Genomic DNA, 13,471 nt, shown 5'->3' with positions numbered 1-13,471 from the left:
AGCATCCACAGTTTTCTCAGTTCCTGTTCTGAAGTCAATTGCCTACCCATTAAGATAAAGATTTTTAGGATTATGCAAAAATAGATACACAATGTTAACCTATAAATTCTAAGATGTTAAGTGGGTACACCTTAATGATTATTTTAAAATAGTCAGAGATTAATGAGTACCTGTTTTCCTGAACACATTTAGTTGAGAAGGTATGCACACAGGGAAGATGACTAAATAAAGTTAAATAGAATGCATGGTAAAATATATCATTCTTCTCCACTTGTAGCAAAGCTGGAAATGGCACTGGGCAGGCCTTGCAGAATCGTGGAATTGCTTCTTGGTCAACATGCAAGGTGCCCTTGGCACCTTTGATAGTCTTTAGACCTTATGAAAAATGTCAGGTATTTAATTAGGACTTCACTCAGGTGGCCATTTTCTAATCAAAAAGTGTTGAACTCCTAGATGGAACTTTCTCTTGCACCCCATCGGGCTTGGGCCTGAGCCTTTTACTACAACCAGTGCTTCTCATAAAAGACTGGAACCGAAGTTGTCCCCTTCATCTGTAAACTTTCTCAATCTAGCTAAGGTCTTACACAAAGGTAAGGTTTGGAATCCAGAGCGAAGCTTGTTAAGGATTTATTCTGCGATCACTGAAACAGCTGCACTGGTATCAACTTTCAATAAAACCAGGTGACCATTTAACCAGATGTTTAATTTGATTGGTTTTGGATGTCACGAAGCAATTTAACTGTTCCAAACCAGATGACAGTGGATTTTCCATTGGATTCTCCCGGATACCAATCCATGAGTTTGCTTACTGCACTTAGGATTAGTGGGACCCTTTGGTGTTTTGAGTCCGCATACTGGCAGCAACTCCAACGGCCTGCCGGCCCAGATCCTAAAGAAAATTTTAACCATTTGACTGAGGCTTGGCCTTGTTTTGGGTTTTGATGTGGGCTGACCTCGAGTCCCTCTGTTCAGGATATGTCCTGAGTGAGGCTATGCAATTACCTTACTCCTGCAATGTTCCCCAAGCTCACATGGACTGGCAAGGCTGTCGACTTGCATTGGAATACCCCTGCAACTCATATGGTCCACTTGCTATATTTTCTAATGATAAAGTCAGTTGTAGTGTCTGTTTGAAGTCCAGTTGGGCTTCAGCTAGTAGGTGCTTTAGCAAGATTTCATCATTAATCCATATTCTTGTTGCCATTGAAATGACTCCACAGAGGCCAATATCTTATCAGCCTTAGTTTACACGTGCATAGTACCTGATACTGATCCAGTTCCCTCGGAGCCAACTCTCAGAGTGAACAGACCACTGACACTCTTGTTCTTACCTGTCAGCAAGGGTTCCCTGATTGGATGAAATTAACAGCCCCAATCAGGGACCTCATATTCTATAAGGTCCACCTGACTAACCTCATTACAATCACTGCAATTACACATCATCTTTAGAAATAGAAGTCACAAGGCAATAAATTCAAGTTCAAATATCACAGTTTAATTTTTATAGACAGGCTGAGATACAAAAGTCAGTTATTGTGAGAAGCAATAAAAGATACTTTCAAAGTTGACGTCGCATTCTCCACATCGTAATAAAACATGATTAGAAACATCCATTGTAAAGGTGATTCACGATATTTATCTGCATGCATTCCATACAGTTACATGAAAAACCTGACAAACTAGAAAGAGGAAAATGTGAAAAATCAAATTAATATTTGTACTTTTAATCAATTGATCAATTTCTAGTCAGAGATTTTACCATGAGTGGAACATGGGACCACTGTTGGTGTATTTTGCTGGACTGGTATTTAATTTCAACACTTAAATGATGCTGTCGAGCCCTGGCAGGTTTTTCCCTTAAATTTACAATGCTTTAGACTAGGTTTTAAACAAAAAGGTTTTTCCTTGGAACCTTAATACATTTTTTTTTAAGTGAAGCACCTTAGAATATCTCATTACATTCACAGGACCTCAAAAATATAAACTGTTGCTGTTATCAGTTCAAAGTATTAAGACTTCAGAGATTATTTCAAAGGTGACAATAAAAACAAAGACATTTGTAAAAACAAAATTTAACTTAAAAAAACACAAAGGTCTTTTGTTGTATTCTTTGGTCCATTTGTTGTGTTTTTAAAAAAATAGATGAATACATTTTCCTCTAGACCAAGCCTGAAAATATCTACTTAATTGTGGTCAACCCTTGAATTCTACTACAAAAAGTTAACTTGCACTGACAATAGTGATTACGTTTCAACATGCTCTTCACTCTGCCAGGATCTGGTCTTGTACAAATGTTGTTATAAAGTACAATAAATTCTGTTTGGTTTTACTGTTCTATAATCCTACTCAGCATGGAAAGCAAAATAAAAAGAAAATATAGCTGTATTCTTTATTGATTAAGCATTCTAAATAAAATTAATATGCAGGAATAATGTTAAGATTCTTTAAAGAGTTATAACACACTGTTGGGCAATAGAGAGTAAATGCAAAACTTTGTCCTTTTTTGCTCCATTACATGGTCACTTGTTCCACACAAGGTTAAACTGAATAACTGCACACAATCAAGGAACTATATGTCACAGATAATAGAGGAAGTTAAAATGAACCTTTGGCATAACATGTATCTCTTCCTCTTTAAGGAGGGTTGATTGGTTATCAACAAAGTAGATAATGTGCATTATAGAACAATAACCTGTAGTGCAAGGCTCATTTACAGAAAATATGATCAACTGCCAAACATTTTAAGGGCATAAGGAAATTAACACTTCATGCAGAGTGTAATGTTGTAAGCGTTACTCTAAACATGTTATTGGTCTTAATAACCCACAAAATGTTTCAGATTGGAATGTTTGTTGCTTGTTGCATTGCAAGTTAGTACAATAATAGCAGCCAGTCAAGCTTCATGCACAATAATTGAAATCCATACAAAATTCAGATTCTTAAAAAGCATAAAGAATTCATCTTCAAAGTGGGTTTTGCACATTCAACATGTTTTTTTTGTTATCAATTGCGCAAGTAGGTAGTATATAAAAGTCCAAATATTTAAATATCATTTTTGACACTTAAGGTTTTGTGATGTGATCTTTAAATGAGATGTCAAAAATGTCATACTCTGTGATGTTTTATGTTGTATACATTGAATTAGCTTAAAATACTGAGCAGTATGTATCATAGCACTTTTAAACAGCCATACATTTTAATACAAAGAGTGCAATAATTATTAATGCTGCACAAACAACAATGCACTCAACTGAAATCTCCTGAAATTAAATTCAATGTAACTGATTATCATTCCTTCTGACCAATAATTTTGATATGGCAATAGTACTTTAACAATAGAATCAGGCAAACTGCTGTATTTTCATGCTCAATTACCATCATAAAAGAACCAGGACCCAGAACCCAGCAGGTAAATCTAGCGATTTTTACTTAAGGGAATGAAAGAGGCACAAAATGTGATCCATTAATTGGTCAATGCCATGAATTTTCATTTCAGATTTAATTGTATTATAGTGAATTATCATAGCATCAAAAAGAGTAATGTGTTTTTGTACTAACAGTCCATGAGGAAAAAAGCAATGAGTAATTAAATTGAATTGGTTTGTTTTCATTCTACAAACTGTGTTAAAGATGGTTTTATGAGAATGTATATACTTAATTTATTAGCCTGAAATTGTAGTGACAATTGGATTTATTGAAAATTTCATCTGAAGTATTTGGAAAGAATTCTTGAAAATACTTTTTCTGCTCCCCCATTCTTGTTCATTAATGAAGATCAGAGTGAGAACTCAAGAGCTTTTAGATGTGGTTTCCTGACGTTTTGTCTTTGCTAGTAATATTTTAAATCTTGTGTTAAAATCTTTTGATTGGGTTTGAACCAATATATTAAAAATCACTTTAATGTAGTTACATTGTTTTATTTTCCTGAGATTAAATTTGATTGCTAGTAATTTTAATTCTGTTTTCCATGCATTCCTGTAAGACCACTTTTTATTATCCATTACAAAGGATGTGGAGCTTATTTTCAGATACTAGTGTCGCTCAGTTTCAAATTGGTCAATAGCTAATACAAATCATACACTACTCATTAGTAATTGTAATTAGCTAACTGCTAATAGTAATTCATTCTCTTGGTAATGCTGATTCATACACACTGCTCTAGGTGCATTGTTTGATGGGTAAGAGATCCTGCTAATGGTGGGAATGATAAATTCCAAAGGAGTGATGATAATTAATGGTCATATTAAGTATCATCTTCACAAGGCATCATTCCATCTGTGATAGCCTGCGCCATTCATCAATCAACTCAACACTCTGTCCCTTTCGCATGGAAGCTTTCCACAATGCAACACCTACCCATTACCTTCTCCTTCCTCACTGTCCAAGGCTCCAAATATTCCTTCCAGGTGAAGAAGTGCTTACATGAATTTCCAGTTTACCATGTTTGCAGTTTGCCCTTGAACGGTCCCCAACATTTTGGAAACCAACCATCTGTGCTCAGCCCACACGCATGACCCTTCCTATGGCCCATCATTTTAATTCCCCATCTTGCTCTCTGCCCCTAGTCTGCTGCACAGTTCCACTAAAGCTCAATATGAGTTTGAGGAACAATTACCCCACCTTTCAAAGAGACATTTTCCAGCTTTCCCAATTCAACAATGAATTCAACAAGTTTAGACTGTAAATTCCGTCACCCTGTTTGCTTCCTTTTCTTTGCACAATTTGATTTTACTCATATGTTTTGCTTGCATACACCAGCACACCTGCATTAGGTGCATCATTCTTTATTTTGTTTCTTTTTTCCTGGTCCATGACTATTCCTATTGATTCTGAGAGACCAATCCTTCTGTCATTCAATCTCTCCTGTCTTTCACCCCAACAAAGACATGATTCACCCACATTTGTTTAAAGTTTATTACATTTCTAACTGTTCCCACTGTCGATGAATAGCCATTGATCAGAAATGATAACTTTGTGTCCTTTTCCATGTTGCCAAAGCTACTGAGTACTTCCAGTATTTGATGCTTTTACTTCAGATTTTTGGAATCTATAACATTCTACTTTTTGATGAGGTTAGACCGATTTCTGCATTGTAATAATCCGATAATTCTGTTTTGGCAGCTATTTTCCCACCTCTATCATTAGATCACACAAATACATGATTACAAGGAGGCTTGAACCAAGGTAATAACATTGTGGGCCTTCAGGTATTTGCATTGTTTCCTCTGGGAATAGGAGCGTCCATGAACATAATGTCAAAAAGTGTTTGAAAGACACAGCAGTTTAATTAGGTTCTAAAAGAGGAAAAAGACAGGTTCACTTTTGGGTGTGATTAGTTATTAGAGTTCACTTGTAAGGTTTTGCTTCAATGATATCAATACATACTTTTGCCTTCTGGAGTTGATAAAAATAAAAGCATTTTTAAAATTTCAAATGTTTAAATCAGCAGGTGCACAATTGATGTGGTTAATGTCATCCTGTGCTAGATGTTGGGCAGGGATAGAAGTATTAGTGTCTTGGGGATACAGAATATTTGTAATTATTTCAGTTCACAAATGAACATGAAGGATTTGGGTTAGTTACTGCTTGCTATAAACCTCTGACAACCACTTTGATTTTCTTACTAAATAATTGGTAATCCTTAATTGTAATTAATTTGAGTCTGGAAGACAGAACAGAGTATAATGCCAAAATGTCAGAAAATTATACATTGAGATCAATATTTTTTGGAAATGTCTAAAATCTCCACTAAAAATAAATTGTGCTTCCAAATGAATGTGTAGGCCGCAATTCGTGCCTGCTCCAGCTCTTGGAAAAAGCTATCTCATACATCTCACTCCTTTTACCCTTGTCCTGCAAATGTGAACTATTATATTTCAGATGGCGAGCTATTAATTACTTTTCTACCCCCTGACATTTTTCGATTCTACATATTCAACTAAGGACTTGAGATACCACAAATATTAATTGAAGGCTGTCTTGTGGATTTACATTTACTCATTAAAGATTCATGGAAGTGACCCATTAATCGTGAAGAGCTGAATTAAGGAACAATAGAATATTAATCACTCCCACAGCTTGATTTCAATCTAGGCCTTTAAAAAGAGAAACAGTTTGTATTGTCGTGATAAAAGGAAGATAATTAAAATGTGAAACATGTAGCGTTTATTATGCGTGTGCTACCTTTAGCTTTGCTATAACCTTGTCAATTTATTTCTGGAATATTGACAGGCTTCTCTAAAAATACATTAGCTTCAAATAAAGTAATCAAAGCCTGTGGAAAATTGGCCACTGCAATGTCCATAGTACTCCAGTTCTGTATCAAAAGTAATTTATTTTTCCAAAATAATACTAAACACAGAACAGGACCCATTCCTTTGTGCAACCTATTTTAGAATAGGGTTATTTCTGCAATAGAGGGCAGAGCTATAACTAAATATTTCAGAGACATGTTTACATTTGTAGCAATAAAAGTTAAACATCCTAAAACAGTTAATAATTTGCTTGGTCTGGGTCACTGAAAGTATCAATCATCAAAAATCGATAATTCTTGTTGTTACACCAATTATAAAAAGTCATTCAAAGGTACAGCTCTGATATTTATCCCAAATGCTCAGATACACAAATGCATGTAAACATTTACAGAAGCCAATATGTAAGCCATAAGATTACCAGGCAAAGTTAGGTATCTGTGAAGAGGCCTAGAGAGTGTTGGTTCTGAAACAAAAAGTGCAAGAGGCCCAACCTATCTGTGACAGGTCTTTATGCGTGCTCTTGGAGAAGCTCACTTGTCACGTGCTGAGTTGCAAAGCAAGGTTCTCAACGGACACGTGGCATCAATCACTGAGAATAGATCCTGGCAGTTCATTGGTCAACGTGTGCCAGCGCTCTATTTTCTTGTCTTTGCTCTTCAGACAATCAAACCAATGTTTTAAACGTTCACCTTTTGCATTAATTCCAAGCGTGACTCCACCTAAGCAGAAATATTTGTTAGCCATGTTCTGTGCTCCAGAAAATGTACATGCTCAGTAAAATATACTAATTGAAAATCTACAGATCAGAGGAGGCTGGAATGGAAAAATATACAAGATTTAAAACCCATATCATCAATCTCTGAATAAATTAAAATGAAATGATTTTTTCCACATTTGATGGAATCTACTGTAGATAGATTCATGTTTTAAAATCAGATTTTTAAATTAATATTGCACTGAAACATTTTTGAATGTTTAGTTTTATACTTCTTCCATAGGTTTCATCAGCATTATCCTGAAGCTCCGGAATGCTGCTTGGTTTTTTTTTATTCAAATGATTGGCATTCACTGGGGATTCATGTATGCCACTATAAATATGAACAGACTGAAATTGTGGCTGTTGAATTAGGAACTACATGTTTATAATGTCCATCTCTGTAAATAAAAGCTTACAAAAATATGTCAAGATTGATTCCAGTTTAACCTTCACCATAAGGTTCTCTACAGTACAGCAAGTTGCATATTACAGGAAAACCATGAATAATTACAGAAAGCAGTTATTAACTAAGGAGCTTAATTGTATTAACCTATTTATTATCCAGCAGAAAATTGACAAGCTTTCTGTGCACAAAGGAGGTATTACAAGGATATAAATCAATGTACTAATTGCATTGGATGTAGAAATATGACTTTCAACATTGCTTAGTCAATAACTTGTGCTCCTTTAGAGTGTTACAGGGGAAGGAAGGATGAATGGGAAGAAGAAACTGGAAAATAAAAATAGCAAAACAAATATCTAAGATACCCGTGGAGTATCTGAAATAGAAGGGAGATTGGTAGAATGAGACAAATCGAATGGATAGTTACCTCACTCAGACTTTAAATGGTCATGTGTCTTCAACACAAATCCTTACTTTTCAAAAGGAATTAATGAGTTACTAAATTATTAAGTCAGTTTCACTTACCAATGAAGTCATTCGATTTTCCAATATCATAATCCCAAACTGTTACTTCCAGAGTTTTTTTTGCCAAATCTGCTTGCTTGATTTCGTAGCAAAATTCCTGTATTAAAAAAGAGTAATGATCATGTGTATGCTTACCCTATGCAAATTACCCTGTTTGAAATTCATGGTTATACTTTCATTGTGATCATCTGGTTGATAAGAGCAGCTGGTTTCTCTTATACATAACCTGTCAAATTTCATTCAAAGTCACACCTTACCATTATACGAGTGAATCTGGAAATACAACTCAGCCTTTGGCCAACTTGATCAGGCTTATGAATATTCATTATCTCTCTAGTTTAACCTTCCTTAAAATACAAAATTATTTTCTTGTTTATCTGTTGCTAAATGGCAGCATTCAAACTATTCAACAGTGTGGGATAATTCTGGATGGTTTTATTTGCAGTTAGCTAATTATCATTCACTTAGATTTAAGCATTCGTAGTAGGGAATCAATCATAAAGATCTGCAACTAAAGAATATTTGTGTGATGGGCCACATAGCCTCCCATCATGCAACTGTCATGTACAGATGTGATCATTGAATTGAGAAGATAAATTTACAGCAAATTGATACATGTTTATTAACTGTTTGTCAACTTGAATTATCACCGAGTTCTTCTAAACCACAGTTTACAGCGCTTCTAAACTATCGTTCCAAACTAAACGCTCCAAAGTTCTGAAACCTCAACTGTTAATGTTCTAATACGATGATTAAAATCAAATTTTCACCTTGGTTAAAAAACAACTGGGTCCCTCTGCATTTTCTGAGGGTAATTAACATATGACTACTCATAATTAGATCTATAACTAACAAAAGGGTGAAAAGAATTATTGATTTCTAACAGAAAAATTCCATAGTGTCCTGGGACAAATTATTCAGTCGTCATTTGTAAATATAGGAAGGGTATTGCACAGCCCTTGTACACTTACATTCGTAGCTCTTCAATCTTTTACAGATTTCCTGCCTATGGGTTTCTCCAAGACTTTGCTTTTACCAGGTTTCAAAGGATGCATGGGAAATTTGGTGTCATGCTTCCCGAAGAACGGGGAAGTGGCAAGCTGACCATGCCCACCACTTTCACTTAGGTGCCGGAAGCTCACATCTATTTTGAACAGAAGAATCTGCCAGCTTCCTCAGATTTTAGTGGAAGACAGAGTGGTTCCGAAACAGGAGAAATTCATTTGGAAGAGTTTATCATATTTCCAAGGCAACAACTGGCCCCATTGTCGTGACAAAGTGCAGGAAGATACTGGGGCAGGTCAGTGAAATAATTCCACAGAGGCCAATGTCCTGAAACTAAGTCACTGTTTATTTACATGTGGAGAGTCCTTGACACTGATCCTGCTCCCTTAGAGCCAGCTCTCAGGGTGAACAAAACCTCTGACACTGCTGTTTACATCTGTCAGTCAGGGCTCGCTGATTGGACCAGGTTAACATCCCCAATCAGGGCATATTCTATGAGGTCCATCTGGCTGACCTCCTTATAATCACTACAGATAGCACAAAGGATGTGAGGGCCGAAGGTGGAGGGTGTGTTAGAATTGACAAGGGGGTTATCAGGGAATATGCATTGACATGAGTTGGCATTAAGTTGGAATGGGCCTATAAGAAGCCATGTAGATGAGTGGCAGCATGGGTCAGTAGAAGTTGGCATGGAAGGGGCATTGAGAGTAATTAGAGGATGAGAGGAGGACTAATTTTTAACAAACAAATACTTAACAAACAAGCTAGGATGAAGCCCTGGGGACCAAAGCAGGCCTTTGAAAATGGTTGCCTTGGCACTCAGCAGCCACTGTGCTCACATTTGATCTGCAAGTAGGAGCAGCAGGCTGGATTCCATGCTGTCTCCACCTAACCAAGGTCCCCACCCCACCTAACCACAGCCCCCACCCCACCCCAGAATGTAAATTGTCTTATTCATGGGCTGTGGTGGATGCTACAGGCTGGGAAATTTCCTGACTCATGTTGCCCACCTCAGGATCAAAACGTGGGGTCTAGGTTTCCCCAACTCCTAAAGTTTCTACCTCAAAGAATATCGGTGGTAAGGTTGATTTGAGGTTTTTCCCCCAAAGAATATCAGTGGTAAGGTTGGTTTGAGGTGCTGGTGTTAGACTGGGGTGTACAAAGTTAAAAATCACACAACATCAGATTATAGCCCAACAGGTTTATGTGGAAGCACTAGCTTTTGGAGTGTTGCTCCTTCATCAGGTAAGGTTGCCTACTATTCCCTCTCGAGCAGCTAGGAGTTCATGAAAATGAGAAGACTGGACATACATTTTTCCTTCTATTTTTTCTTTCTAATGTGTTATCTGACTGCACGGGGAACCATAGTATCTTTCAATTCAGTATAACTGTGCTCCTATGCACTGAGCAAAGCTTTGTTACTCCTGCTACAGTTTTCTTGGAATTGTTTTCTTTAAGCCAAACATACCATGAAGTGAAGTTTATTTAAATTAAGTTGTGTAAATACCTCATTAAATTCTGGATTAAGTGTTTTCTTTTTCACAGCTGTCTTATGTTTTGACTTCTTGTCCACATCTGGCTTCAAATAGCTGGGAAAAAAGAAAGATATAGTTAAAAGTTACGTGATAGTTGTTGTGTTGTCAATACTTCATTAAAGAAAAGCAGGAAAGTTCTCCTTGGTTCTGGACGAATATTCATTCAAAAGCAGATTCACTGGTAGTCTCCCTCTTCGGACACCCATTCGCTGACCGTCTCCCTAATTCTAGTTGACATGTAATTACTGCCATCGCCCTACTTCACAACTTTCTCGCCATCCCATCTCGTTGACACAGGTTTGAAAGTTTACTGAAATGACTCACCACGAGTGGATGCACGAGAAAGTTAACAGAAATTGGGATTTTGGCACATACTGCAGGGCTGTCTAATGGTTCCGTGTCCAAAGGTTAGCCTTTGGTAGTAGGGTAGGAGCTAGTGGTTAAAGGTCATTGGTCCAGTAAAGTTTGTGCTCACATTTGGTTTAGAGAGGTTTCAACCAGATGGTGCAGAGGTGATTACTTGGGATGGGGTGATAGGAGGTGTAAATGGACAGGAGGCAGATGTGTATTGGTCAGGCTGCTGATTTTGGGAGATTTGCCAGCCTCAATGGTAGTGGAGTGGAGGCTCAGGAATCGTTTCCCTGTAATGGATTGGTTATCTGCCCACCTCGGTTAAAGCCACATGTAGCGGAGTAGGGCTCAGGGAACAGACGTTTCGGACTTTAACCTCCTACCTTACCCAAGCCCACCTTTCTGAAGTTAAAACTCCCCCAACTAACAGCACACGGCCTTTTGGAAGAAGCCCAGTCTTCGTAACCTGCTAAATACTTGAGTAGAAACTTACCAAATGTTAGTACCATTGCTCTTCACCAACTTCATTAATTATTTGCATGAAATCATCAGATGAACAGTCTGCAAGTTCATGAAAATGTATACCATAAAACTTGGAAATATTATGAACTGTGAGGAGGACAATGATAGACTTCAACAGCAGACCGGGAGAAAGTGAGGTCTGCAGATGCTGGAGATCAGAGTCGAGAGTATGTTGCTGGAAAAGCACTGACCGAGAGACTGGTAGGTTTGCACCACACTCCTCACAGCATCCCTGAACCTCTAGGTACCTTCCTCTGCAACCATAAAGCCTGCCAGCACATCACACACCCCACCCACCACCTCCATCCAGTGCCCCAAACAGTCCTTCCAGGTGAGATAGAGGTTCACCTGTCTCAACCTAGTTTACTGTATCAGGTGCTCCCAATGTGGTCTTCTCCACATTGGGGAGACCAAATGTAAACTTAGGGATAGGTTCGCCGGGCATCTCAGACAGGCCCGTAGGGCGAGCCTGACCTCCCAGTCACCGCCCATTTTAATTCCCCTTCCCACTCCCTCTCCAACATGTCTACCCTCGGCCTCCTCCATTGCCACAGTGAATCAGACCGCAAATTGGAGGAACAACACATTGTCTTCTCCCTGGGCGTCCTTCAGCCTAGAGGAGTCAATGTTGAGTTCTCCAATTTCAAATAACCTTCCCAACCTTCCCCTGACTCCCTTCCCAGCCCATCCCCCTCCCTTCCATCCCTCCAATAAACCCTTCCTTCCAGCTACCAACCGGATTCATTCCTCCCATCGACCAACCAGACTGAACCCTCTACCTGTGTTCCTTATCACTACCTCACCATTCCGCCCCTCTCCCCATCCAAATACACCACCACCTTTATCTGTAGCTCCCCCTACCCCACCTCCATTCCTGAAGAAGGGTTACACCCAAAATATTGACATCTCCAAAACCTGATGCTGCCTGGCTTGCTTTGTTTTTCCAGCCTCCTGCTTGTCCACTCTCGATTGGTAAATGGGCATATCCAATTTAATGTAATTAAATATTGTCTGGCAAACATTACTAACCAGACAAGGAAAGCATTATAAACAATACAATTATAAATCAGATGCAAGAACAAAGAGATCTGTGCGGTACATGTGCACAGATCATTGAAGGTGTCAGGGTAGGTTGAGAAAGTAGGATTTTGGGCTTTATAAATATCAAGTAGAATGCAAAACTAAGTAAGTTACAATGAACATTTATAACACTGGTTTGCTTTCAACTACAGTATTGTGTCCAATTTTAGGATAGATTGTAAAAGGTGAGTTGTTTTTTGTGAAGGAAATGTTGAGATTTATTAAAGGTTTTAAAATCATGAGGCATCCTGACAGACTAGATGGGGACAAACTATTCCTATAAACCTGAGGACACTGATTTAGGGTGACTGACAAAAGAACTGAAATGATACTACAAAAAAAATCTTTGCACAAAACGCGGTTAAGATCTGAAATATACAGAGTATGTTGGAGACAGATCCAATAGTGGCTTTCAAAAGGAAACTGGTTAATTATCTGAAGAGAAAAAACAGCAGGGCGAAAATGAAAAGGCGAGAGAGTGGAACTAGCTGAGTTGCTCTTTTGGAGATAGTATGGAAACATGGGCTGAATGGTTTCCTTCTATGTTGGAAACATTCTGCGAATGTATAGAGATTTGTGTGGGCCTGGAAGCTTATATAAGAGAGTGATAGGTTGGTATCTGGCAGGCATTTAAATATAGATAAAGAGGAAGATGCAGTTACGAAGAATAATTCCAAGCATGTGTTCCTTGGGTAGTCATGATTTGGAGATGCCGGTGTTGGACTAGAGTGTACAAAGTTAAAAATCACACAACACCAGGTTATAGTCCAACAGGTTTAATTGGAAGCACTAGCTTTCGGAGCGACGCTCCTTCATCAGGTGATTGTGGAGGGCTCGATCGTAACACAGAATATATAGCAAACATTTGCAGTGTGATGTAACTGAAAAATTGATTGTCTGTTAAGCCTTTCATCTGTTAGAATACAGTGATAGTTTCACTTCTTTCATGTGTAAAACACAAAACCTTTTTTTAAAGTTGCATTCTTGAGTTAGCTGTTAACAATGGTGATAGCTAGACAATATGTTGAAGGTGTTGGCC

At 38.0% G+C, this 13,471-nt stretch overlaps 1 protein-coding gene across 2 annotated transcripts in view; it reads right to left on the bottom strand.

Annotated features, from left to right (window-relative positions):
• Positions 1 to 1,473: 1,473 nt before the first annotated feature.
• The window catches only part of LOC122564061 (double C2-like domain-containing protein beta), a 282,383-nt gene continuing 270,385 nt past the window's right edge, over positions 1,474 to 13,471 (bottom strand). For both annotated transcript variants that reach the window (XM_043718544.1, XM_043718545.1), the window contains 3 exons: positions 10,452 to 10,533; positions 7,940 to 8,036; positions 1,474 to 6,973 (listed from right to left, as the gene is read on the bottom strand). In XM_043718544.1, coding sequence (XP_043574479.1) covers positions 6,837 to 6,973; positions 7,940 to 8,036; positions 10,452 to 10,533 — 316 coding nt within the window. In that variant the 3' untranslated portion in view covers positions 1,474 to 6,836. The remainder of the gene's footprint in view (positions 6,974 to 7,939; positions 8,037 to 10,451; positions 10,534 to 13,471) is intronic.

The sequence above is a fragment of the Chiloscyllium plagiosum genome, chromosome 28 (assembly GCF_004010195.1).
Source record: "Chiloscyllium plagiosum isolate BGI_BamShark_2017 chromosome 28, ASM401019v2, whole genome shotgun sequence".
Taxonomy (NCBI): domain Eukaryota; kingdom Metazoa; phylum Chordata; class Chondrichthyes; order Orectolobiformes; family Hemiscylliidae; genus Chiloscyllium; species Chiloscyllium plagiosum.
The sequence above is the reverse complement of the archived record's forward strand: the minus strand, read 5'-3'. Positions and strand labels throughout refer to the sequence as shown.